Source organism: Eucalyptus grandis, chromosome 2 (genome assembly GCF_016545825.1).
Source record: "Eucalyptus grandis isolate ANBG69807.140 chromosome 2, ASM1654582v1, whole genome shotgun sequence".
NCBI classification, from domain to species: Eukaryota; Viridiplantae; Streptophyta; class Magnoliopsida; order Myrtales; family Myrtaceae; genus Eucalyptus; species Eucalyptus grandis.
The window spans coordinates 49,297,372-49,323,313 of NC_052613.1; the positions used below are offsets into that span (position 1 = coordinate 49,297,372).

General features: G+C 38.7%; 3 protein-coding genes across 3 annotated transcripts; all 3 read right to left on the reverse strand.

Moving 5' to 3' along the window:
- Nucleotides 1–526: 526 nt before the first annotated feature.
- LOC104433347 (DNA-directed RNA polymerase 1B, mitochondrial) lies at nucleotides 527–11,624 on the reverse strand. Its single transcript, XM_010046048.3, is given in 20 exon segments — nucleotides 527–691; nucleotides 694–784; nucleotides 1,993–2,096; nucleotides 2,181–2,295; nucleotides 2,577–2,624; nucleotides 2,715–2,804; nucleotides 3,310–3,384; nucleotides 3,460–3,612; nucleotides 4,341–4,425; nucleotides 5,225–5,295; nucleotides 6,004–6,054; nucleotides 7,827–8,243; nucleotides 8,338–8,469; nucleotides 8,562–8,675; nucleotides 8,921–9,038; nucleotides 9,278–9,336; nucleotides 9,428–9,494; nucleotides 9,610–9,743; nucleotides 9,838–10,065; nucleotides 10,629–11,624. Coding segments are annotated over 20 exon segments (2,967 nt in total). The 5' UTR covers nucleotides 11,427–11,624; the 3' UTR covers nucleotides 527–674.
- Nucleotides 11,625–12,966: 1,342 nt separating this feature from the next.
- LOC104433348 (heat shock protein 90-5, chloroplastic) lies at nucleotides 12,967–20,394 on the reverse strand. Its single transcript, XM_010046050.3, has 19 exons — nucleotides 20,012–20,394; nucleotides 19,541–19,614; nucleotides 19,281–19,406; nucleotides 19,095–19,188; nucleotides 18,903–18,986; nucleotides 18,636–18,779; nucleotides 17,845–17,961; nucleotides 17,319–17,366; nucleotides 17,156–17,236; nucleotides 16,867–16,971; nucleotides 16,652–16,792; nucleotides 16,001–16,093; nucleotides 15,659–15,736; nucleotides 15,319–15,573; nucleotides 14,586–14,688; nucleotides 14,298–14,472; nucleotides 14,115–14,220; nucleotides 13,650–13,739; nucleotides 12,967–13,510 (listed from the first exon to the last, which is right to left on the reverse strand). The coding sequence occupies exons 1-19, from the start codon at nucleotides 20,282–20,284 to the stop codon at nucleotides 13,298–13,300; spliced, it is 2,400 nt and encodes a 799-aa protein (XP_010044352.2). The 5' UTR covers nucleotides 20,285–20,394; the 3' UTR covers nucleotides 12,967–13,297.
- A 1,028-nt stretch (nucleotides 20,395–21,422) lies between these two features.
- On the reverse strand, nucleotides 21,423–24,542 carry LOC104433349 (alpha/beta hydrolase domain-containing protein 17B). Its single transcript, XM_010046051.3, has 6 exons — nucleotides 23,934–24,542; nucleotides 23,743–23,779; nucleotides 23,059–23,295; nucleotides 22,898–22,945; nucleotides 22,049–22,497; nucleotides 21,423–21,923 (listed from the first exon to the last, which is right to left on the reverse strand). The coding sequence occupies exons 1-6, from the start codon at nucleotides 24,233–24,235 to the stop codon at nucleotides 21,851–21,853; spliced, it is 1,146 nt and encodes a 381-aa protein (XP_010044353.3). The 5' UTR covers nucleotides 24,236–24,542; the 3' UTR covers nucleotides 21,423–21,850.
- Nucleotides 24,543–25,942: the final 1,400 nt, after the last annotated feature.

The window sequence follows — 25,942 nt, forward strand, 5'->3', positions numbered from 1 at the left end:
AATAGAACGTTCGCAAAGAATATAAATTATAGGTACCTATCAAAAGTTGGTACGCTAGTGTTTCCATTAAAAAGAATGGTACAACAATAAAAACACCTAAAACTTAGTGAGAAATCCATCTGTTCTTTTCCGCCATCATCTGCAGGAAACAACTCTAGGACCGTCCACAGCAGTTATCAACCTTTACATATCCTTCATTCGAGTCCATCTGGTTCGAATCCTTTATCATTTGCAACACCACAACTATCTTCAATAAGAATGAGCTTTCTTTGAAGTTGCTCATGACTGATTTCGTTGAATTCCGATTGCGGGCCAAGCATGTCGAAGTGGCACTAGAGCTCTTCACCAATAATCCCCTGTGGTATGCATTGTCTTGCATCTCTCGAACCTCCGAGAACCTTAGGTCCAACAGAGATAGATGAGAACTTAAAAATTCAAGCTGCAAACTTGAAGATCCTTCGCGTGCAGTATCCGTCTCTTCCGGGACATATATACAAGGATGTCATCATGTACATTCTTCATGAGCCCACATTGTGGCCTCCTTTCCTCTCTACCTTCTCAATTATGTGCAAATAAATTGCAGCACAGGCCTTCAACCAATTCCAAACTGCTGTCACCTTCGCTTGAATGACACAGTTGCTAAGAACAAGTGATACCAGTACACGTGCCTTGGTTTAGTTGAAGAAATAAGGGACTTCAGGACTTCTTTTAGATCAAAGTCTCCTCTCTCAGGTAATGGAGGAAAACGTGATTGGGGAAAAGATTTCTGAAAACTTTCTAACAACTGCAGCCACAAACCCAAAGAATAAAAAGAGAATCATGATAGAGAATACAATGGTGGTCATGCATCTAATATACTCTTTAACTCTACCAGAAGGAATGCAACCACAAATTGGGGTTGCATTTCCCATTCAGAAAACTAGAAGCCTGAAACTCTAAACCTTCAGAAGATCTAAATGAGAAATACTAGAACAATTATCGTGTTAAAACAGATAAAAAGCACATTCTAGTTGTAAAAGGACCTACAATAGTATTTCAACTAAATACAACAATGTCAGTCAATTTAAGTATATTCGAATGTGAATTAATCCCGACCAAAAAAGTAAAAAGAAAGTATAGTCAGATCATGGTATCAAAAGATGCTGAGGAAGAATACTTTTTGCAATCTTATTCAAATGTCCATCTAAGTTGTCTTTCGATCTGATAATCGCAGCTAGATGTCCCTCTTTCCTGAAAAATTTACAAGACAGTGCTACTGTTGTACTTAACTATAAACTTTCAATCCAAATGTTCCATTTAAATTGTCTTGTGATCTGATAATCAATAGCGACATATCCAACTTTCCTATAAAATTTACATATACTTCTACCAATGTGCTGTATTTTACTTAACTATTGACTTTCTCAAATTCCATAACTGAGCTATCTGATTTCAGCATAGCTGATAAGTCCAGAGAGATTGACAGATATGAATGCTTAAAAACGAACATGCACTTACCTTTTTTATTTTTAATCAGCAAACAAGCACTTACATGCAGTAAGCATTGTTTGCCCAAAGTTGGAAAAACAGGACTGATGGATGGGCTGTCCAGTTGGTAGACCATATGTTTAAATCAACTGCTCCATCAGCTCTCATTTCAACCGCTGATTCACAGTGCCATAACTAAGTGCTAAAATTGTTTGGAACCCCGTCATAGGGCAAATATAACATGGCATAGTGAGCTTTACCCAACCTGGATCAACAGAAATCTGATTTTTTGACATTTTTCACTTATTTCTTTTTCTTTACCTACCGGAAGTTATATGCATAATTTTGTGAACAATTTAGAAGCAATCTATGTTGTGCCAGGGTACTTGGCCCATTTAAGTAGTCAGTGGTACGATCTTGTTTATCACCATTTATTCATACAACATAGAGAATACTGTGAAAAACAGAAAGGAAGAAATGCCAAGATAGCATTTCAGGCTTGTTGAAAATGGAAAAGGTGCTTACATTCTCAAGTATAGGTGCCTCATACAGTTCAACAAACTTCTCCCTCAGAATCTTGTTCATTTCATCAACATCACATGCGTGCGTCCAGTAAGAATCATGGACTCCTGTCACCAGATTTCCAGAGAAGTATAAGAATAATGCTCAGAGGTTCAGAAATCCACAAAAAAAAAAAAGTAAATATATAAGACCTGCAAAGTTTAAGCCAGCATTTTTGCATGCAACAGCAGTCATCATCATGTGTGAACCATCAAGGGAGTGGACAAAGTTCGGAGGAAAAGCCGTCCTCTGCCGCTTTACCATGACCTGGGGAAAATTACATAAAGGAATGTTACATATCACTATAGATTGTTTCATACGACTGCTTTTTAAAATTAAATCACAGTTGAAAAGGAGTTCTTGTAACGACCTATTGCATGGCTAGGCAATTTAAGAGGTTTGTTTCAATAGCATGCTTGACATGTGAGGTCAATGCTCACAATGGTGCCAGATGCAAAAAGCAGCTCATGTACATTTACTGGTGATGAGCCCTTTAATTCAAAGGGCTATTAATTGAAAAGAAAAAGGAAACACTATGCCTCAATTACCTTATCAGTTTCTCTTTGTAGCGTCAACACCTGGAGAGAAGTTTTAATCTGCACGCAATTCAAGATTAGTTCGGTTATTTGTAACTGATATAATATATGTGGAACTGTTTGTAATAAAACATTCCTGCATAAGATTACCAGGTGCCTTCCTAGCTGTCTATAGGGTTGTACAACAGGCAGTCCCAGAGGAGTGGTCCACCTCACTGGCTTATTTTCTGAGGCTATTGCCTGTTGAAATTGGATTTCACCATCAGCACTAAAAAAACATATCACACAAACTAACAAAAACATATAAGTACTGAAAGCAAGAAAAAGTCTTCATTAAGAAATGCAACATGAAAAAAAAAGAAAAAGAAAGAGCATTTAGCGAGAGAGAGAGAGAGAGGGAGAGAGAAAGAGAGATCTAATATGATTTACAACTTGCTTGTAATTGATGGAATGTCGTTATTTTTTTTATTGTACTTCCTAGTGCTTTTAACAGCTGACAAAATTGATTGCTGTAATCGATGCATTGGTAACCGATATATCAGTTCAACATAAGAACACTAATGAACATTCATTCACCATAGATAAAACAAGGAAAGAGAAGAAGTCTATGATCTGCCAACCAAATTATTTTACATCGATCTCATCTTGGCTCATGAATTTATGCACTATGCGTTTTAATCTCCATCAGACTTCAAGCAGACATTAAATGGCAATGAATGCTATGAAATCTGCATGCAGCACGCACCTTAGCACATTCCCCCAACCAGCCCATAATGCCTCTTGCAGCTTCAAACATCTCTCCCAAGGCAGTCAGTGTGGTCTGCCCATGCATAAAATCTCAGTGAAATTAAAGATTCATTGAAAAGACAACCCTTAAAGTGTAAGATTCACTTACTTTTGCAACGTAGCAAGATGCAGCGAACAGCTCATCATCTTCTGCAATAACATTGCGTTCTTTTAACCTCCTCTTGATTTGGTCACGGGCACCAACATAGGTGACTCCATAGACTGAAGTCATCACAGTCTGCTTTACCAATTTTCGGTCTACCTGAAATAATTCAAGTCATGGTGAAAAACTGTTAGTCTTGTCATTTTGCAGAACGACACCAAGAAATTTAGAAAACGAGAATGCTACTTCATAGCCTTCTTAAACATCATTGAATAATCATTTCAGGTAATTACTTAAACAGGTAAGACCTGGAGAGGCATCCAATCTCGCAAGTCTCATAAAGGTCTCCCATGGAATTCCTTCGCAGAATCATAAAGGAATATACACAATTAATTATTTTCTTCTCATTTTCCACTAAGTTAAATGTTTGTGAGGTTGGATTTTGAACCCTTAACTTCACATCAGGCTGTCCCCAGACTCCCCAGTCTCTTTCCCACCCCTTGACAGCTCAGTGGCTTAGATTGTGACGAAGTCCTTAAACATTCCATTGGTTTTCAATGAGTCCATTGGCCTAGTTATTCATGGAACGGCTGACATCTGGTACCTAGCTTTCCATAAGAAACTGTTGTTGTTGGATTATGGTTTCTTTTCAACAATGCATGCAACTGTTTGCATTGCCACCTATCGTAAAGCATGAACAAAAGGCCAACTGGATGAAAATAGAAGATTGAGATTTTTTGGGCGATACAAATCGCCACACATCCATCAAAGAGACCAGATCATGATTTTAGTAATCTAACTTCTAGTTCGTCCAAGTGCATTGCTTCAACTAGTGTTCCTGGCTCAAACCTTAGTCAAGCCATTTCAGAATCATGAGCCCACAATACCTGATTGATTAATCGTCTAGCATAACGGGCATTTGGATTTGTTGCAGGGTCTTTCTCCGCATCCCTCTTCATGATATCAATAACCCTGAGACATGAAAAGAATAGGATGTAAGATTGGCCTAACATTGGTATTGGCCACATTAAAATTTTGTTCGAAATATAACATATTTATATCGAAAAGTACTTAGCAGCAGCCACACAAAGTGCAGATATTTGGGTGAACCAGAAAAGGGAAAAATAAACAAACGGAATAAAAGCAACACCAACATCAATATAGGCATTTTCAGTGATGTTTGGGAGTGCTTCTGAGGATTCTCAAGAGATGGAACAGCTCCCAGTACAGTATCTATAAACTCTCTAAGGCAAGAGCAGTTGGAAGGTAAAATAATAAAGCTAACTTTCAAGAAACAATTTGGGGGTGGTTTTGCAATTTCCCACTCCACAATTGCCTTACAAGCCGATCACTATGAAAGAAATTTCCATAACTATTGCATTTTGATATATCATCTGCTAAACCTTTTTAAAGCCACACCTACAGCATGACAAAGCATCAAAGATATCTTAGTAAACCTGAATGCATAGCTTTTCCCAATGTCACGACTGTTGGCAAAAGGAATCTCATTTAAGATCTTTATATTGCCATCTGAGATAACTCTCATTGTAGGTGTGGTTCTTGCTATACTCACAAGATCATGCTTTTAAAAGGGTTTTGCTTGTCCTATCTATAAGATTGCCAAGTTCAGGGGCTCCTGAAATAGCACCTCCAACTCATTTAATCATTGATGAAAGTTTGAAACATCATCCGTACTCGTTTACCTTGGTCTATCTCTACAGTAGTCGTCGACCTCATCTTTGAGAGAGAGAGAGAGAGAGAGAGAGAGAACCTGGAAGCAATTTCTGAGTAAACATCTGCAGGTTTGTCTCCAGTGACCAGGTTCACTGCAGCAGCTCCCAACTACAATATAAAAAAGTATATCTTCATGGAAACACATCCAGTTTAACAGGGCCAAATAACATATTATATAGATTACATAGAGCACAATAAAAGCACTTTCCATATCACGCTCATTGGCTATTTATCCAAATTTGGTAAAGAATAAGTACAAGTTCTGCAAAAATGAGCTCCTTTAATATGACAGGTACTACATACTTTAGGGAGAGAAGATTGGACGAAAGACAAGGTTATGTGGTACTCCAAATTCAATAAGAACATTACATAATTAAGAGAAAGGCATTTCTGAATTGATCTGAAGCTGATTGTGACAGACAAATAGATGCATAATATAATAAATAGCAGTAGGAACTATCATGGGAACTGGGAAGCACAGTGTGCATGCTTCTAATTAGGAAATCCTCTTGATTTGCTGCCTAAGGTGCCTACATATGATAAATCCAACTGCAAACTCTAGATAACTTCAAAATTGAAAAGTATAAATTGCACAGAAGCATACATGGTACAGTTTGTGAGATACAACACAATGCCTCAAACAAACAATTCAAGTTAGAACTTCATACAAAATTCACTTTAAAAGAGATACAGCTAGTGCCAGCCATGATAACGAAAACGCATGACCAGTAGTGCATATCAGGCAAGGACAATATGGAAGTATGGCATGAAAAATACTGTAGTCTTTGAGTGAAGAACATTAAAAGATCTTCTTACCTTGTCCCTCCCTAGTGCAGCATAATGTTGCAATCCATTGCATGAACCATCCTTGTACAAACAACATCCCAGGTTAATATGTGGCATTGTATATGTAACCAAACGCGAAAGTATATACTGTACTATGTAATCAGATCAACTTTCAACTTCAGCAGACAAACTAACAATATTTTGATTTGTCCACAGATGGACAAGAATGTGAATGTAACAAATGATGCCACGAACAGACTAGTGAATGCCACTTAAGCTTAGGAAGAATACTATAGAACTGCAAGAAATTTCCTCACAAAATTGCAGTATATGCATCCAGATGTCAATACACTCAGTATGGTCAAGCTGAGATTATTTTCCATTATTGATAGATAAGAATAGATATTCATATGAATAAAGGTAGCCACACTAAGAATTAACAGACAATGACAGCACCGAGTTAAAAAAAAAAGGATTTTCAGTTGAATGCAGCTTAGATCTCAAGATGCTTAAGCAAGATAGGGAGATGTGACTCTATGGTAAGGGTTTCTGGGTGGCTTATGCAGTAAACAGCTTGATGCATTATAATGATGCCATGGCCTTGTGATATCAAATTGACTGCTATTTCATTGTGAACAAAAAGGCCACTGATAGCAATAGCCACAACCACTACTGAACTGCCACTCCTTATTATATGTCAATTTAGCAGCATGCAACGAATTTTTTCTCGAGTCTGCTCGAAATCTCAATTAATCACCCAGTCCATTAAATACAGGGTTAAGTTTCTCCAAGCCAGAGAGAATTGATACAGAATGCTTAATAGATGGTTTGAAGACCTTTGGAAGGAGTGTTAAATTAGGAAAGATTGATTAGATAATTGACCAGAAGTCTTTTCCTTTATAAATTAGGAGTTAAGTTTCCGATTTCAGTTTTAGTAGGACATTAAGTTTCCTATTTCAATTATGTTTCTTGTTTATAGATTCTCTATTTCTACTAGGAGTAGAACGTTAGAGAGTCTATATAATCCTTCGGTTCAATAGAGAAGTTGTACAAAAGTTAAACTTTGCAAGAATTTGCTTCAGGATGGAGTGATGCAATTCTTCAGTGCGATGCTTAAGAAATCCTAGGTGTGATGCTTGGGAAGCTTTGGGTCTAAACCTAAAGATTTTTATGCCTCAACATGGACATGTCCTACACCACTAGAAAAGTTTCTCCAATCAAATCAAGTGCCCTGGGGTTCTTTTTCATTGGCAAGTATCAAGAAAGCGACTAGAAATAGAATTTACCAAGATATGTTAGCATCTAACTCATATGAAGATCTACTATACTGAAAAAATTATTATTTGGCATGAGTCATGCCAATTTGAATAAGATCTATCATCAACTGCAAGATTTTGGAATCAAGTGTAACTATTCCTCCATCTTGATGATATTTTTTATTTTACTTATACTCCAAGATTCCAGAATGAAACACTTCAATGAATTCTAGACACTACACAGATCGCAGATGCATATGCCATCAAATCCAGCTGTCTGTTGAAGTGAACTGGCATCAACAGAAAGGCTGGATCTAAAAGTTAGCAGTATTTTTAGTTACAGAAAAACCTCATTCCAACTGACAAACAAACAATTTCCCTTAAACTTCTAATTTTGACATGGTGAATAGTTCACTAAACTCGTGACAAAAAAAAAAAAAAAAAAATCAATCAACTCAGTGCACAGCTATAGAATCTTTTGCACGGACAAATTACGCTGATCATGACTCAGCAACTGATTACCCACCTAATTACCTAGATGCATAAAAAATGCGCAGCATTCAAAGTCTTGTACCTCAATACTCATTAAAGCAATACCTGGTGAATGGGCATATGTGAAAGATATGCCTCAGGAGAGGAGCTTCGTAATGCTTCTGTAAGATTAATACACACTGCCAAGCATTGAAAAGGGTCCTCTGCTTTCAACCACCAACGTCTTCCTTCAAGAGGCCTATCTGCAGAATCGAATATCTCATCTAAATGCTTTTCAGTAAACGCAATTCGATCCTCATAGGACTGCTTGTCCACACCAGCAGCATAGAGATTCGCCAATTGTATTTTTAGCCAGCGTAAGCCAGACTTTCCTAAAGGGCGTCCCTCAGCAAACTCAAGAGTGCCTCGACACAGATCAGAGCCAAGATGGTTTAAATATGGATGCATTGGGTATGCACGACCACGGAAATCGAGGCTGTGCGGGTAAAAGAATCCCTCTTCATCCTTCATTTTCCGTGCCACCTTCTCCCGCCAAAAGCAAAATGAGAAACAGTATGCCAGATGTCTGGATAATCAATGATGAGTTGAGAACTCAATTTGCAGGTGAGATTCTTACCGCCAATTTAAGTTCGATATCACAGCGCTGTGAATGTCTCTCGGTGTTTTCCTTTTTCACAGTTTTTACTTTCCATTTCCACTTTCGTAATATTGATTCATCATCTGTGTCAGGTTTCTCTGGCAAGGGAACCTTCACCAAGGAAATGAAAAGGGAAGATTAATATCTAAATATGATTGTGCTCATAAAAAGGTACACAGAAAAGGCGAACAAGCGTAACACACATCTTCACGGTCAACTAGGCCTCCCAGATGACCTCCACTAGCCCAAATCCTGTCAATGACAGCAAGTACTCTTTTGTTTACCCTCCATTTGGTGTTTCCAAGAGTATCCAGGGCCTGATTCACAGGATTAAAACAGGAAACAATAACTAAAGAGAGATCTCAACAGATTAATACTTTGTTCAAAGAGTAGCTGTCTCTCTGCAAAGGGGATGATAAAGGTATTTAGTGAAAGATTGGTATTTGCAAATCAAAACAGAAGCAGAAGCATTCAAAGTTCTCAGATGAAAGATACCAGGCTTGGCTTGTGTTGAGAGAATATTCCTGAAAGAGACTATATGTTAAGTCTTTTAATTACCTACCTCAAAAACGCACTGTAACTGATCTGTTGGTGTCCTCTTGATTGTTTCACGTTGTTGTCTTGCCCCATGCGTACGCATAACATAGGATGGTAAAAAGAAATATGCTCCTTTATCATAACTGGAGAAACATTGGCATTAAGAGAGAGAACAATTAACAAGCAACAATCAGCACGGAACTCTCAACAATGATATCCTTGCAAATAAATTTACTGCATGAACAATTATGTCTAATTAGGCTTGTCTTTACTAAGAAAGGGCAAGGAGAGATCTACTCCTTTCCCTTTCTATGAAATTGAAAGGGAAAAATGACGGTGTATTGACTGTGTAACTTGGACTGATTCAATTATAGAATCTTACCCTGTCCATTTTACTGGTGGCACCAACATCGGCATATAAGGAATCACCATATGCCTCGCCTGTTGTAAAAAATTAGACATCACTAATTTCAATTCCTAAAGACACTTCAAGCTTCAATGTGAAAAATTCTAAAGGTAGTGTTGTTCTTACACTTCTCTCGAGACCTTTACGAACCAGCGGATCACATTCAATAACTCCATATCTCCTGCTACCTTTCCTAGAAAAAGCACCTCCAAAGTATTAGTACAAGCAAGTGCAACATATATATATATATATATAGAGAGAGAGAGAGAGAAGGGAGGAGTGGCAGTGACTTTTGAAAGCTTTCTTACTGAGCATCTTTTGTTAGCGTCTTAAGGACATGTGTGAATGCAGGACGAACATCAGGTGGCCCATCTCCTAATTGATCTATCGGTGGTTGTATATAAGCAGTTTCCATCAATAACTGAATCAGACGACAGCCAATCTGGAAAGTGCAATAACCAGCATTTATTAGCAAGGAAAAGGACCTTCACACTTAGTACTTAAACATAAGAGATTCTGGATGAAACTACACAGACCTTGACATGGTTTTCCTGACCCCAAGGCCTTGACTCATCCTGTGCCTTCACTATCCCCCTTACTTGCAAGACCTTCTTCTTTTTCATCAGAGAAGAAACCCTTTTTCTTAGCTTTTCCTGTTCTTCGTTAGGCTGACCTTCAGATGTCTGAAGATCAGATTCACCTTCAGGATCTGTACTTTTTGTTGTCTTTTTCTTTGTCTTCTCCAAAAACTTTTGTAGCATAGCCTGTCCACATAAGGATGATCAAAGTCAAATCCAACTACCGTATAGGCACCTGGGTATCAGAATTGAGTTCCAGCAAACTAAAAGGAATATGACTTGTCTTTTGTATTCCGACTGCTAGACATGATTTAATGATAACAAACGATGAAATGTTATCAAAATGGAGGGGAAAAAAGGGCCTTTCCTCCTTGACTAGTTCAGTACACGAATCTAATTATTGCAATGCATGCTAAATTACTAATCACGACATCCAGACAAAATTTGAAGAATTAGAGTCTGCCAAGTGATGACACTCTTCCAAAGGCTTGTCAACACCAAAGCTTTGCCTTTCAACATTTGAACATATCCCAACTTTCAATTAGTCTCATGCAATAGATTTTGAATGCAGAAACCTTACACCAGTGAGAAAATGTGTATATAAGAATGATAGCAACTTCCTGGAAAACCATCTCCTATTTCATTTTTTGGCCAAAGTTAACTTTAATCTCATATCGTTTGTACCTAAGATTTTCTCTTTTCCCCCGCTTCAGCACTAACAAAGTCGCATAACCTTATTTCACACACACCTCATTTTCAATGGCTTCGCCAATCTGGCAAGCAGCTTGTACAACCCTGCAGCTGCCATTCCCTCCATTGGTAGACAGCAAGAGTCCCATAAGCTTGTGCATTGTGATCACAGCCATCATATCCGCCGGCAACTGATCAATAAATGGAGCATGAGACGGCTTCGACTTCTTCTTTCTGCAAAGCTCCTGTTCCGCCACTATCACATTCCTCAAGGGCTCGAACCAACCGAGGAACAGCGACTTCACGTACGGCAGGTTGGGCGCCAGCTTCTGCTCGCACATGTCCGCCAGGAGCTCTTGGTACTCCCTCGCCGCCTCCTCCCACGCCTCGGTCTCCATCTTGACCTGCCTCTTCTTGAGCATGTGGTACTTGGACATCCCCATCCCGGCGATCCTCTTCTGCTGCTGCGGCGGCGGCTGAGGCATCAGCCACCGCTCAAGATCGGAAGGGACCTCGATGTGCTTCTTCATCTCCTCCATCAGCTCCTGGATTTCCTCGGATCCCGAGAGCTCCTCCTCCGTGGTCGAGGCGATCGCCTCCGCAGCACCGGCGTAGCTCCTCCGGAAACTGAAACGCTCGGGCGCCGCGAAATCGTCCCTCCGCAGGGGCATCGGCCGGGCCATCCGGCGAAGGAGCGGCACCAACGACGACGGCGGGAGCCACGAATTCAGGCCCTTCGGAGCCTCCGGCGCGAATAACCTGGAGAAATTGGAGCTTTTGGGAGCTGAAAGTGAAGCGGAGGCAGGAGCGGAGTTGAATTTCCGGGAAGGAGCTCGCCTGGCCAAGTGCCTCCACATTCTGATTCTCCCCCGGGCTCCTCCGGTTGAATGGATTGAAATCGAAAGCAGCTCGAAGAAGAAGAAGAAGAAATGGTGATGGAAATGGAGAGAGAAGATGGGATGGAATCGAAATCAAAGATGGAAAATGGTCGCAGAAACGAGAGGAGGAGGAGGAGGAGGAGGAGGAGGAGGAAGGGGAGGCTGCAACGCCGCCTCTCGCTAAAACCCTGCATAAACCTATGCTCAAAGAAACAAAACGTTGTAAGAAGAAATGTACGCCCCCGCGACGTCGTTTCACGTAAATCTCTTTTAAAATTCTAGATTTAAATTAATTTTCCTTTTTTAATAAGAATATCAATCTGATTCTTAAAATAACTTAAAATTTTCAATTTTTTTCTTTTTAATTGTTACGGCTGTTTTTTTTTTTTTTTTTTCATTTTTAGCAAACGCATATATGTGTGTCCGTTTTGGATAGTTGATTATACAACAAGAGTAGAAGATTCTAATTTTCAAAGAAAATCTCTACTTCTCATGAAGTTTCTTACATTAAATATGAATGAAGATTAACCTAAAATTTATGAATATAAGATTGCGTTTAGTAGTCAAGATAAAATTAAAGATGAAACACAATTTATCATATTCTACATTTGATATTTATTCAAGATAGGATAAAGATCGGATAAAATTATCTCATGATGGATGTGAGATAGAGAGGAATAGAATTTTTATATTTATAATAGAAAAATTATTTTTCTCAAATAATAAACTTCTTAAATTAACAAATTTAACATTATATTTCAAACTAAATAATATTTAAATTCTAATATAAGAAATTAATGATAAAAAATTTAGTTTTTTTAATTTAATCTTATCATTATTATTATTTATATATTCGAATTTAATTTTATCTTATAATATAAATTCAATAGATAGATATATAATTTAATACATATTTTAGGTGTTTTAAACGAAAGAAATGAAAAATAAATTAACTTGAAAAAGTAAATAAAAATAAATTAGACAAGAGTATTGCTAGGAATTTCTCCCATTTCCGTTTGTAAAATTAGTGATTCATTTATATTGATATATCTCCCATTTTCGTTTGTAAAATTAGTGATTCATTTATATTAATAATATAATTAAAAAATAATAAAATATAACAAAATCTCTTTGAAGTCCTATCCTGCTTAAAAATCCAAACAATGCAATCTAAGAGTTTATTATATTAGCATTTTCTTATACTTTTAAGGACATACTTTCCCCTTCCATATTCCAAAATCATTTTCCTACTAAATTGCAAAATAAGGATAATTGTCGAAAAATCTATAACAAAATCCCATCAACGACCAATTTCCTATTCGCTGGCTTCAATTTTAGTGAAAAATCAGTTACTTTCTCTGTCTATATTATCTATATAATCAAGGGTAGAATGCTTTCTTTTCATAAAGTCAACATGAAAAGTGAACTAAGTGCAGTGAAGTTGGTAAATAAGATGCAATCTTCAATTAAATTAGGAATAGGACAAAGAATAATGATTTGCGAAGTGCACCTAACGACATTGTACTTAAGATGAACCATCAATAATCACGTCAAGATCATTGGTGTAAACAGCATGGAAGTTTAACTTTTCAATGGCCAACAAGTACCTTCAGAAGATACATAAAGTTCTCCCAAAACACTACCAATAACAAAATTTCATAGGCCATTCAATCACCTAATCTGTGGGAGAACAAGTGGAGGCTGACGGAATTTCACTAGTCTTTGCCCACTCATACATTACATAAATCTCTTATTTGCCTCTCCAATCCCACGTCATTTTGGTCCAAAGTGGCACAATTTTGCCTAAGCTGTTGTATTTCCAAAAATTTCTTCAATCTAGAGATCCTCACTTAGTCATTCCAAGGATCACTCTCAGCCCTTATTTCTGAGGGCTCTACTACCTCGGCCTCGGCAACCACAGGTTCTGCGGTGTCAGTAGAACCGTCCTCTGACGACTCTGTAGCTTCTTCTCCTTCTCCTTCTTCCAGTCTCCCCCATCTCCCACCAAGAGCCATCGCCATCATCTCGTATATCTTGTTCCCCAACTCGGCTGGGCTGTCAGGCTGTTCAACCGGGCAAAGAGGATGGAGAAGGTTAAGAAATCGCAGGATGCCCAAATGACTCCTTTTTTGTCATGAGTTCATAAATATGTCGTCTAGAACATAATTTAAGAGGAAGGAGGAAGGCGGAATATGAGCTTACAGTAAATCCACTGGAGATTAGTGCGGTATCGTATAGGAGGTCAACTGCTCTCTTGGCATCTGCGCTGTCTGGCGCATTCTTGCAGGCAGCCTGCAATCAAGATTACCAGAGTCAAATTTCAGGTCTTCATACATAAAGACTAGTCCCGCAAACAAGATAGATAAAAAGAACGGTTACTCTAGATAAAAAGAACAGTTACTCTTCCTTCTTGTCATAACAAGTAGAATCAGTATGTTTGACAGTAAACTTGATCTTCATAGTTCTTAGCAAGAGAGATGGATTCTTTGGATTGACTTAATTGGTCATCAGAATGTATGAGCATTCAATAAAAGATCAGTCTTACATTTAGGTCTTTAACTGACAGTAAACTTGATCTTCATAGTTCTTAGCAAGAGAGATGGATTCTTTGGATTGACTTAATTGGTCATCAGAATGTATGAGCATTCAATAAAAGATCAGTCTTACATTTAGGTCTTTAACAATGGGGTGATCGGGGTTGATCTCCAATATTCTTCTGCCCCTCATGAATTCCAAACTTGAAGTGTCCCCAAGAGCCTGAGCTTTCATCAACCTGCGAACAGAGAATCAGCCCACCCCCTCACATACAATGATATTGAAAATTGACATTTTTTCAGATGATACACCAACCTTTCCATATTAGCAGACCATCCAAACTTTCCAGATACAAGAACACAAGGAGATGAGCTCAACCGCTTCGACACTTGTACTTTAGCTACATTATCCCCAAGTTGTTGCTTTATCCAATCGCACAGCAGATTATACTCTTGTTTGGTCTCCCTCTCCTTAACTTCATCCTCATCACCTATCATGAGTAGGAGTCGTTATGATACCAAGAATCCTAATCCTAATAAAGAGAAGCCATGACAGAAAATGCACCAAAAAAGGTTTAAACGCATTAAAAGAGCAAGCACTAACCAAACTCCAAATCTTCCTTGCTAATGTCAACAAACTTCTTCTCTTTGTAGGTCTGCAGATTCTGGATTGCAACTTCATCGATAGGCTCAATCAGGTAAAGAACCTGCAGCAAAAGTAGCATAAGCAATCTCTAAAAGGAGACGGAACAAGGAACAAGCTGAAGGAAACAGAGATAGAGATTCAAGAAAACGATAAAAAATAAGTGAGGAAGGGCCCAGGAGGAGGAGGATGACGATGAAACAATGAAATAGGAAGGAAAGACCCTGCTCATAGTAGCTATGCATTTCTTGAACGTTAGACTTTCCACTTACGATAAAATATCTGTAAGCACTACTTTTTTTCTCACTCTAAGTATTACCACAGGTCCATGACTCTAACGTGTAATCTCCACTACCACTATGGCAGTCCAAGACCAGAAATCACTGCAATTCAATTCATTAAGTTCCCGAACTTATCAAGTGATATTACTTAAATCAGCACTTCTGCATTTCCAAAAAGAAAAAATGTATGGGGCAGAAAAGTGAAATTTTCAGAAGGAAACAAAATACTCCATCTTCCTATTCTAATAAATGTTAAAGTTAATCAACCAGAGATGAAGCCAAGACTAAACCCTCCCCATCCCCCTTATTTTTTAAATTATACAGTGACATATATTTATCAAGTCCGCTGCATCAGAACAAACAAATTACTAGATAAGGCTCAATGACACTACAAGCAAAGACCAGGTACATACCTCAATATCCCTTTGAACCAATTTCTCCAAGAACGGAGCACTCTTTGCACTCTTCAAGCTGTCAGTTGCCAAATAATAAATGGCATTTTGTTTTTCACCCATGTTTTCAACATAATTGTCCAAGCTCACCAACTCCTCCTCACTTTTGGAAGTGTAGAATCGCAACAATGGTGTTATTCGTTTATGATTCCCTGAATCCTCAATGCATCCCAACTTCAAAAATCTCCCAAAGTTTTCCCAAAATTTTTTGTAGTCCTGAAAGCACACGAATCAAAGTTTTCAAATTGCAGCAAGCAAATCCAACTTATAGACACAAGAGAAATCTCCAATTGCTTCCCACCTCCTTATTTTCACTTTCTGAAAGCTCTTGAATCATGTCAAATGTTTTTCTTACAAGTCTCTTCCTCATTATTCTTACCTGCAAACACAGTGAAAGAGAAAGGTGGCAACTTATAGAGGTTGAAACTGAACCAGTCTGGAGAATATAATGCTCGTTTGTTTTAACAGGTAGGTGACAAAATAATACACAAGCACAACATTGTACTGAATAAGTAGGAGCCAGCTGTCAGCACAACCAACCAAATGACATGTGGATGTAAAAATCTATTAAGTGAGAACTGACAAAATCCATATGTAACACAACATTTCGCAGAACCAAAAGAATTGACAAATTAAAACTTACGATTCGGCTTTCTTGAAGAATCTCTCGGGAAACATTGAGTGGAAGGTCATCTGAGTCCAACACACCCTTTACGAAGCTCAAGTAGCGTGGAAACTGCAAACGCCGGATATCAATTATTTAAGTATAATACTTTTCTCCCAAACAGAATATTTAGACCCATCAGGCACATCAGACAGGCAATCATATGGAAAGCATATCATCAGAACAAAGATAAAGAATAATTCTTTTAAGTGGTTATAAACTATTAAGCCGTATGTTAAAAATATGGGGCTTTATGTCCAGCATACAGGATGGTTTGGTTAATCTAAATTGAGGCATAATAAGTTTAATCTCTGCTACTTATTAGACAATGCATAAACAGTCCTTAATAAACACCATATCTCAACATAGTAAACCTAAGACCCATCAGTTCATTAATTTAAAACACTGGACAGACATGCAAGAAGGTATAAAGTAGTGGGCGTTTGTAAGTGAGTCTAAGCAGCCACATGCTGAAACTACTGGAATCATGAAAAATAGCAAGAATGTTCAAGAGTATAAGAATTAACATGCCATTGCCAGACTTATCAAAAACCCCACACAAACCTGAAGAAGAAGAAGAAGAAGAAGAATCAGTTCCTCTATTCAGTTTGAAGCTATATTAAGACTTACCAGTTCACCATCAAAATCATCAGAAATGAACACACGCTTCACATACAAGCGTATATTCTTTGTTTTGGGGTTTATTACGTCTTCATTGTTGAGAGGTCCCATTCCTGGAATATATAAGACACTCCTGAACTCCACCTCACCCTGCACGTATTTTGAGTCAAGCTCCATATGGAGAAGAGTATTATGCTAGATGAATGAAGAAGATTATGCAGTACCTCAGTGGTGAAATGAGTGTACGCAAGTGGATCAAGAAATTCATTGAAAGTCTTCTTGTAGAATTCTTGATAGTCTTGTTTCTCAACTTCTTTGGGGCTCCGCATCTACACCATGCAAAGGACTATAAGTTCAGCAGGACACTGTTTGCAACCACGCGTTGACATGGCACAAGAGCAAGCAACAATACTCACTCAAAGAAAATATCAGCAGAAAAGAATAATTTCAATAGCATGGAAATGTGTTCATGAAAATAAGTAATTAAAGAAAAAACGACTAAAGACTACTTACCCATATTGGTTTTGTCTCATTGGTCAATTCCCAGTCCCAGTACTTCTCAGTTTTAGTTGTCTTCTTCATCTTTTTCTCCTCCTGCATCAAAGAAACAAACCCACTTAAATGTCATAGTAGAGAAAATGACACCGTTAACATGTGTGAATGCTGCATAAATTACATCTGGCTTTGCTTCTTCTCCCTCCTTTGGTGGCTCCTCCTCTTCAACCTGGCCAAATTTAGACATTGACATCAGTAAACTAATAACTGCCACCATTTTAATCAATGACAACACCCCTTTTAGCGCAATAGCAAATAGACATCCTACGTTATCTCTATAATAAAACCTGCATAAATTAGTCAGTGTAGGTTCAATTTTTAGTCACCGGCGTCAACCTGAAAATTGCCCAATTGGATAATACTGGACAGTCCACCAGAAAGTTGTCACAGTACAAATGAACGCATTGTTGATATTATACACTTATAATTATCTAGGCAAACAAATCAGTTCGAGAGGAAATTGATACCCGAAAATTCCAGGCGTTATACATCAAATAAGAAAAAAAACAAAGAATTGAGTGGCTATTCATGATTCTGGCTTTCAATTTCCAAACAACTCTTAAAAACATAGAGACCATTTATTCACTGACTTCAACCCTAGCAAAATCTCAGAAAGAAAATTACACATTGCATACAAAGGGACCCACCTCAATTGTCCTCGATTTTTCTTGCCACGTATAGATGGGGAAGGAAACAAACTGTGAATAATTTTTCACCAGATTCTGTATCTTCATTGGCTCTGAAAACTCGTATTTGTCATCCTCCTGCAACAAAAAAATTGATAATACTGTTAAACTACCATTGCAATCGATAGAAACTGAATAAATGCTTTCAAAAGCAAGAAAGCTGATTGTTAAAATTATAAAAAGGAAAGTACCATATTGTCCCCAAGGGGCATGAAATAATAGACAAGGAACTCTATCGCTAACTGAATCAAGATAAAGCAGAACCAATGCCATCACATGCTATCTATCATCAAGGTCTTTCTCAAAGACAGCCAGAGATTGAATATCTGGTATAGAGGGAGGATATATTGCAACTTCAAACCACAAGCATATGGCTCCCTAAAGTAATTCTCCTACTTACAAGTATAAAAGTTCAAACCAGATTCTAAAAGGGCAAGTAAGTTGGTGTCAGTGCACCAACTCCAAGAAATTAATTTGCACAAAAAAGTCAGAGAGAATAAGTTGTTTTACTTGCATAAGATATACGTTGACTCTTGACTATTGAGTATGATAACCTCTTATGTAAACTCCTTAGGCTTTAGTATGATTTGTTGACACATATTAGACTCAAGACGTCACACTCTTCATAAAACTATAAGCAATAATTGCAGCAAATACTAAAAGCCTAAAAATTAATGGAAACTAATTAAGGTGGATACATCAATTTTCATGGCCAATAAGTCACCAAAGTGTGCAATCAACTATCACAATACCCGCAAGTAAAGAGTAATTTGTGTTCCGCGACGAAGAAGCTTCTCAGGATCTGTCTCCTCTCTGATCGTATACGAACTGCTATCAGCTAATGATTCCCACACATACTGCTTATCTGATCTTGGGCTTTTTGTCGAAACAACAACCTACTAGTCAGGAAGATGAGCATTGCCTCAGGAAAATAATCACTATGAAAAGTGTAAATCACCATGCCAATGTAAAAGAATTACAAATAGACAAAGGTTCATTAATGGTTAGCTAAAGAACACCTTCTCAGCCACTAAAAAAGCAGAGTAGAAGCCAACACCAAATTGACCGATCAATCCATTGTCCGCACCAAGATCCTTATTTTCCTGAAAGTATAAGATTAAAGAGTTAGGTTCAAAATTCTTGATATCAATTGTACACCAACCAAACTATCATATGATGGAGTTCAGGGAGATGGAAAGCAAAACAAGAACCTTCAGAGCCTTCAAGAATTTTGAGGTACCACTCTGAGCAATAGTTCCAAGACAGTCAATGAGCTCCTCCTTCGTCATTCCAATACCAGTATCTCTGAAATCTCAAATATCACCATCCACATCCCACGAATTTCTCAATTATTATAAAATAAAACCGTATTCATCTATAAGCTACAACAGACTTACGTTATCGTGATGGTTCCATTGTCAGGATCTGGTCTGATTCTTATCTCCAAATCACCGGCATCTCCAAGAAGAGCAGGCTCAGTAACACTCAAGAACCTCAACTTATCAAGAGCATCACTAGCATTGCTGATAGAGGGGGAAAAAGGAAAACCAATTTTCAGCCATAAATCACAAATAAAGGAAAAACTTCAAATCTTCACCGAGAATTTAGAAGTCGTTCCACAAAGAAATGAAGATATATGCGCAAGTGAAATACTCACCTGACAAGCTCTCGAAGAAACACTTCTTTGTGGCTGTATAAACTATGGACAATCAAATCCAATAGACGACTGACCTGCAAAAACAATGAAAAGTTTAAATTTATCAGCGCAGAAGCGGAGGATGCAGTGCTAGACGATCGGAATACAATCTACAATTCACATTGAGATCACAAGTTCTCCATAACGATCGACCAATCATACTACCTTTCAGAGTAAATCCTAGTGTACTCCTCATGTCATTTTAAAATGTTCTACATGCCAATCTCCTTCAATATTTCACAACGTTCGGCAACAATCACTTTTGAAAAGTAATCAAGCTTTCATTTTTAGTCATCAGTCATGCTCTTAATGCCAGAAATACCGGACATGTCAACTGTGAAATTAAAACCTCAATTCTCACTCAGTTCACACCCAACAACTGCAAGAACTCGGACTCCAGCGTGATCAATCAAAAAACAAGGCGAAACCCACCTCAGCTTGATACTCAAACTGCTCGCCGGAAGTCTCGCCAGCCTCCTTCTCAGCGACGGCGGACTCGCAACGGATTGAAACCCGATTGTTCCTCTTCTCGAGCTTCCACTTCAACCCGCCGCACGAGAACCCCGTTCTGAGCCCATTTTGGGGCAAAAAAGCGCTCCTCAAGCTCAAGACTTTATTGCCCTTCTTCAGCGAAAACGAAGACGACGACGACGGGAGCGAAGCCAGAGGAGCACCGGCCAAGCCTCTGCTGAGCGCTGGAGCCATTTGGGCCTCGGAAAACCCTAGATGGTTTTTGGGAATTTGCAAAGCTCTTATCTTTTGAAGACGGGAGACATAGAGTAGGAGAGAGAGGGGGTGAAGAAATAGGGAGGAGGGTTGAGAGAGGGTTTAAGAGGAGGAGGGTTCTAGAAGTTTGAGACGCTGGAGAGGGAGTCTCTCTGCTTGGCAGTATGTGGAAAATTGTAAGGCCTTGATGCTGCCATTTCAGCAGCAACAATATCCTCTTGAAATAATTTTCCTTTCTTCTTCATTTTGGTTAAATAAAAAACAAACTCCTGTACTTAGAGTAATCAATGCACGCATTCCAATTTCAACAACAATCAAATCATGTCAATTTTACTTAAAATTTCGTATCGTTCTATGTTTGAAATGGAATACTTCGATTACATATAAAATTTATCTTAAAATTATGTCGTTTACTTTTTAATTTTTTTGGCATTTTTTGTAAGTGGAAGGTTTGCTACATCCTAGGATTTACTAGCATCCTTGCACTAAAATTGCATATAAGATTTTCTTTTATTATGTCGTTTTACTTTTTAATTTTTTTGGCTTTTTTCCGTTAGTGAAAGGTTTGCTACATCCTACGATTTACTAGCATGCTTGCACTAAAAAAGGTCATCTGGAAAAAAAAAATTGGTGTGAGTTTGGTATATGACAGGATCTATCAACATCTTGAGTTTGCCCAACAGATGAATCAGCTCACGAGATTGGTTATAGTTGGCTTTGGCCGAAAGACCAAAAAAGCTAGCGCTTTGAAAAGAATGGCCGAAATAGAGAACGAGGGAAGAAGCTTGCACAAAGCTCTTCTTTGTCTGTTTTTCTTCTGTTTCCAAAGTAGGTGGCACAAAGCTCTTCTTTGTTTGTTTTTCTTCTGTTTCCAAAGTAGGTTGCACAAAGCTTTTGACAGTGGGTATGCACATGGCTCATCTTCTTCACGGCTTCTTGTGCATAACAATTGCAACTCAGTGGCATGTGGACACTTGGGCAGATTCTACAGTTCCAGTGAAGAGGACCAAGTGCCCGTAGGGGTACAAGGGGATTGGTTTTCTCGCTTTTTAGACCTCCAGATATTCTTTCCGCTGATTTTGATCAGGTAATCAAGCAGCTACCTTGTACAGTTTAATGATACAAAGGATGTTCTTCAATACAACCTTCCATGACAGAACTTCCAGCTAGCAGATGCAGAAAGAACTGGAAAACCGTAAAAGATGCCGACTAGGTGTATAAACACAAGATGCCGACTAGGTGTATAAACACAAGATGCCGAGTACGTGTATCAACAAAAGATGCCGAGTACGTGTATAAACTAGGACTCAAATGACTAGAGAATCTAGAGATCACCTGATCTCTGGATCCCGTTCTTAAAGTGAAATTTCAATCACCATAGCAACAACACAGTGCATGATCATCTAATCCTTCCACTCTTTATTCATTTGCACTGGAGCGCCATGAAGATATCTGAATATCAAATGGAACCTGGTAAATAAACTCGATTGGCAAAAGAGAGTATCTGTACACAAGTTGTCACAAGCATTGGCACTTTCCTCAGGCTCAGGCTTCTAAAGCTGTTGGCTTCAAGCAATCGACATTGCACAACCCGACTGACCTCACCATATCTCCCAACCTGCATCATATATTTCAGAATGCAAAAACTATAAGATCAGTAATGAAGTATTTACAGTAGTCATTAACTGCATGGCCTGCAATTTCACAATAAAAAATAAAATAAAATAAAAAAATCAAACTAACCGGTCAAAGCTGTTCCTAGCTTTCTCCGGCTGATCTGTGCTGTTTCTTGATTTCATAAGCCGATCCACGCTCTTTCTTGATTTTTCTCTCTTGTCAGTGCTGGATCTTGACTTGTCTCTGCTGTCCGTACTTAGCCTTGCCTTATCCTGTTGCCCAGTGCTCGGCCTTGATTTCTCCCTATTATCCGCACTTAGCCTGGACTTATCCCTACTCGCTTCAGTGGCAATCAGAGGAAGTTCAGAATTATCTGTACTTTGTTCAGATACATCGCGAACACGAGGTAGTTTCTCAATGGCGGATATGAACTTCCTGAGATGCTTCAAGTACTCAGGGAAGACCTCCAAATTACAGTGGCTCCCTCCTTTAAGCCATAATGGTTCATACTTTTCTTTGCACTGCTCCCACAACTGCTTGCCGTGGGAGCAATCTACTACATCATCTTCAGTTCCCTACAGATAAAACAAGATGCAAATTTATAATAAAGCTTCAGAAAGATATTCATGTGAAATTATGTTTGCTTTCAGTGCCATGGTGCATCTCAAGAAAGGAGACATAGAAAACGCTCCTCGTGGATGTGATTGTGCCCACTGATCATCATGCAGTGGCTAATTATTTGCGACTTCCATTTTCAAGTAAATCCTCATTGTCTATGTCACACCTTTTTATTTCTAGACAAGGTTCAGATGATTTTGACATATCAACGACAGATAAAAATCATGAAACTGGTGAGCACTTATGTAAGAGAGAAGATATGAACATCAGAATAAGTAAATTGTTTCGCAAATTTGGAGCCACTGCATGGTGTACTGTGGAGTGCATTCACAAAATGAAAGCAATGTGTAAACTCACATGAATGACCAGAACCGGGCAGTTAACCAGAGGAATTTTGTCAATATTCTGCAACAGAGTAAAATTAGTAGCTCTCAAATAGATGAGGGGATCTATTTTGGCAATTTGAAAAAATCATCACAAGTAATCGAGAAAAGAAATCATATCACAACAAAGGAAACCTTATATATGTCAAACCAGAGTGTTCTCTTCACGGGATACATGACTCGAAGACCAGACAAGATTGGACTGTGAAGAATTACAGCCCTCAAACAAGGCAACCGTATGGCAAGCTCTAGAGTAGGTCCACTTCCGACCGACTGACCGTACAATATTACGTCTTCCTCCTTTGCTCCGTATGTCTCTTGAAGGCACTTGTAAGCCGCCTCTATGTCAGCATACGTGTCCTGCTCACTCGGCTAATTCAACAGATACTAAACTGAATCAGCTCAGCTGGCATTCAGATCTAGCTAAATCTCAGCAAAACAAAGAGAAATAAAGTTACGACTCAAGCACCACACTAGCAGACCACAATATCCGTGTCAACCTATTCTCTCCGCAGAAAGAGTAACTTAAAATGGCCATGGAAATGGAATGCTGGATCTGACCAAAACAAAAACAAAAAAGACAAAAAAAATGGAATGCTGGAAAATCCGTCCACTAAAATGACAATTGTTGCAACGGATGAATAGTTCATCATAGAAGAATTGTGAAGTCAGAGTCCCTCGTCTATCGTTTTACAACGGACAAATCAGAAGGTTTGACGTACTTGGAAGACTACTATTTCGCCCTTGGAAAGACAGATGATTCCATCACATCACCATGCACTCTACACCGAACATATAGAAAAGACAAAAAAATCGTACCTTTCCCGAAGATTGTCCATACCCTGAATAGTCATACCTGAATTCGGCACAAGAAACTCATCACTTCGCACGAAATTTCTGTTCACTGCGAAATTTCTGTTCACTGCTCTCTCTCTCTCTCTCTCTCTCTCTCTCTCTCTCTATCTCTATATATATATATATAGATAAAAGATCAAATCTTTTCGACGTACCCAAGAAGATTGACGCCCAGATGGAGGCTGAGCTCCACGAAGATGTGATACATCTGTCCAATATCGGCCGCGTTCCCGTGGGAATAGAGGAGGGTCAAGGAGGCCGACGGGTGCTTCACGTACACGGCGACGATCTCGTTCCCTCTCTTGGTCCTCAGCTTCATCACGTCCACGTCGTCCCTCTGGCTCACGTCGCTCATCCTCAGTCTCCCCGTCGACTCGTCCGCGTAGACGCGGTACGACGGCGGCGTCGGGGGGAAGAAGGCGAACTTCGCCGCCATGGACGACGTTGCAGAACCCATTATTTTTAGAAACAAAGAAAAAGGCAAAACCCAGAGAGAGAAAGTGAGTTTCCGGGGGGTGCGTGTCTTCTCAGTTGGGTTGGACTGGAAAAGTGGATGGACGAAGAAGACGACGGAGCATGACTTGACGTCTGCAAACTCTGCCGCGTGAGTGTGTGTGTTTCTGGACCGGTAGAGCGGGCGAGTTTCAATCCGAAAGGCAGAGGGCAGTGGAGCGAGCAGAAGAGGAAAAATGACAACTTTTTGGTGCAGAGAGAGAGAGGGAGAGGGAGAGAATATTTGTCGGAGTGAGGAAGGAGTGATTTCCGGCATAATAATTGTTTCGGAGCTGGAGAGGGAATGAGCCCCCTCCCCCCCATTTTCCAGCTCAGCAATTGGCCAACACTTTGATCCTATTTCTTCCTTTCTTTTTCTTCCCACGAATTTGAAATTTATAATATTATTGGTATGCTTTTTCTAATATCGAAAGCCAGTGGATTTATATGACGGAATAATCATTGATTGATTTTACGGATAACTGAATATGCAAGGGCGATCCTTTCGTAAATACTTTGGATTTATTGCTGATTTGTTCTTTCGTCATGTCCCATTCATTATATTGATCTCATTCTAGTACTAAAAATGACAGCGAAGTATGTCACATATATTTAAGAAAATTGATTGTATATAAATCTCATAATTTGCGAACTCTGAGGATTAAGACGGGGTAAAGCACAATACCCTCATGGAAATGAATTTTTTTCTTCGACTCATCACCGGTTCCAATGCCAATTCCAAACGTTGCCATTTTGCTGCTTATTAAAATCTAGTCTGACTTTAATCATAAGTCTGGGAGAGATGAATTTTGACAATTCTTTTTACTTATCTCCCAAGAACTAACTTATTAGCCAAATTATTGGAGTAAAGTTTGCCATTTTCGATGTGCTCTGAGTGGCTAGTAACATACATCCATTAAGAGCATGTCACTTTCATCTAATCAAACCCTATCAATTAAATATAAATTTTAGTCGGTCCAAAGAGTAAAAGAAATTCATAGATACTTAACATGCGATAATCGGGCAGAATGGATAAAGACAAGCGTATAATGCAAATAATACACAGCCTGAATTCGTTCGGATGGATGAATAAATTATGGGCGTATGAACAGATTTTTTTGGCATAAAGACATGACGATTTGACCACGACATGGTTCTGGAAATCTAATGAACAACAAACGTCGGTCGGGGAGAGAGAGACTTTTGGTGCCGTTAAAACGGATGAGTTGATGGGCCCAGTGTTCCCCATGAAACCCACGAATTATTTAATCAAAGAACGAATGTGGTCCTTGCCGGCCCACCAAGACAAAGTAGGAATGTCCTCTTATTCCTTATTTTCTATATCAATGACCTCTTCTTCTTCTTCTTTTTTTCATTTCCATTTTTCATTGGATTCTGTATTAATGACTTGTTTAATCCTGTCGCATCATCGCCTCAAAAACCGACGAAACCTTGTGGCTAACATTACTTGCTAGCAAGCCTAGCTTCGACATTTGCAGGGTCATTAGAAATGGCCGACGGAGATGTGGTCCGGTTATGTTTGCATAAATTATCTAATTCTTAAGATTATAGAATATTTTTTCCATGTAATTAAAGCTTTTTGATGGCCGCGGATAAAATCAATTACTTCAGAAATAAAAATCCACCTGCAAATTTCTTTTGCCTTTTTCTA

Coding starts and splice junctions, on each gene's coding strand:
- LOC104433348 (XM_010046050.3), bottom strand. CDS start 20,284: ATGGCTCCAGCGCTCAGCAGAGGCTTGGCCGGTGCTCCTCTGGCTTCG. Junction 17,962..18,635: donor AAATTACTCTTTACTTGCGG/GTATTGTGATAG, acceptor TTTTTGTTGCAG/GAGGATGACAAATACGAGTT. Junction 16,793..16,866: donor ACACTCATTTCACCACTGAG/GTACTGCATAAT, acceptor AAATACGTGCAG/GGTGAGGTGGAGTTCAGGAG.
- LOC104433349 (XM_010046051.3), bottom strand. CDS start 24,235: ATGGGTTCTGCAACGTCGTCCATGGCGGCGAAGTTCGCCTTCTTCCCC. Junction 23,780..23,933: donor CTGGGCGTCAATCTTCTTGG/GTACGTCGAAAA, acceptor TGCCGAATTCAG/GTATGACTATTCAGGGTATG. Junction 22,946..23,058: donor TCTGGTTTGACATATATAAG/GTTTCCTTTGTT, acceptor ACTCTGTTGCAG/AATATTGACAAAATTCCTCT.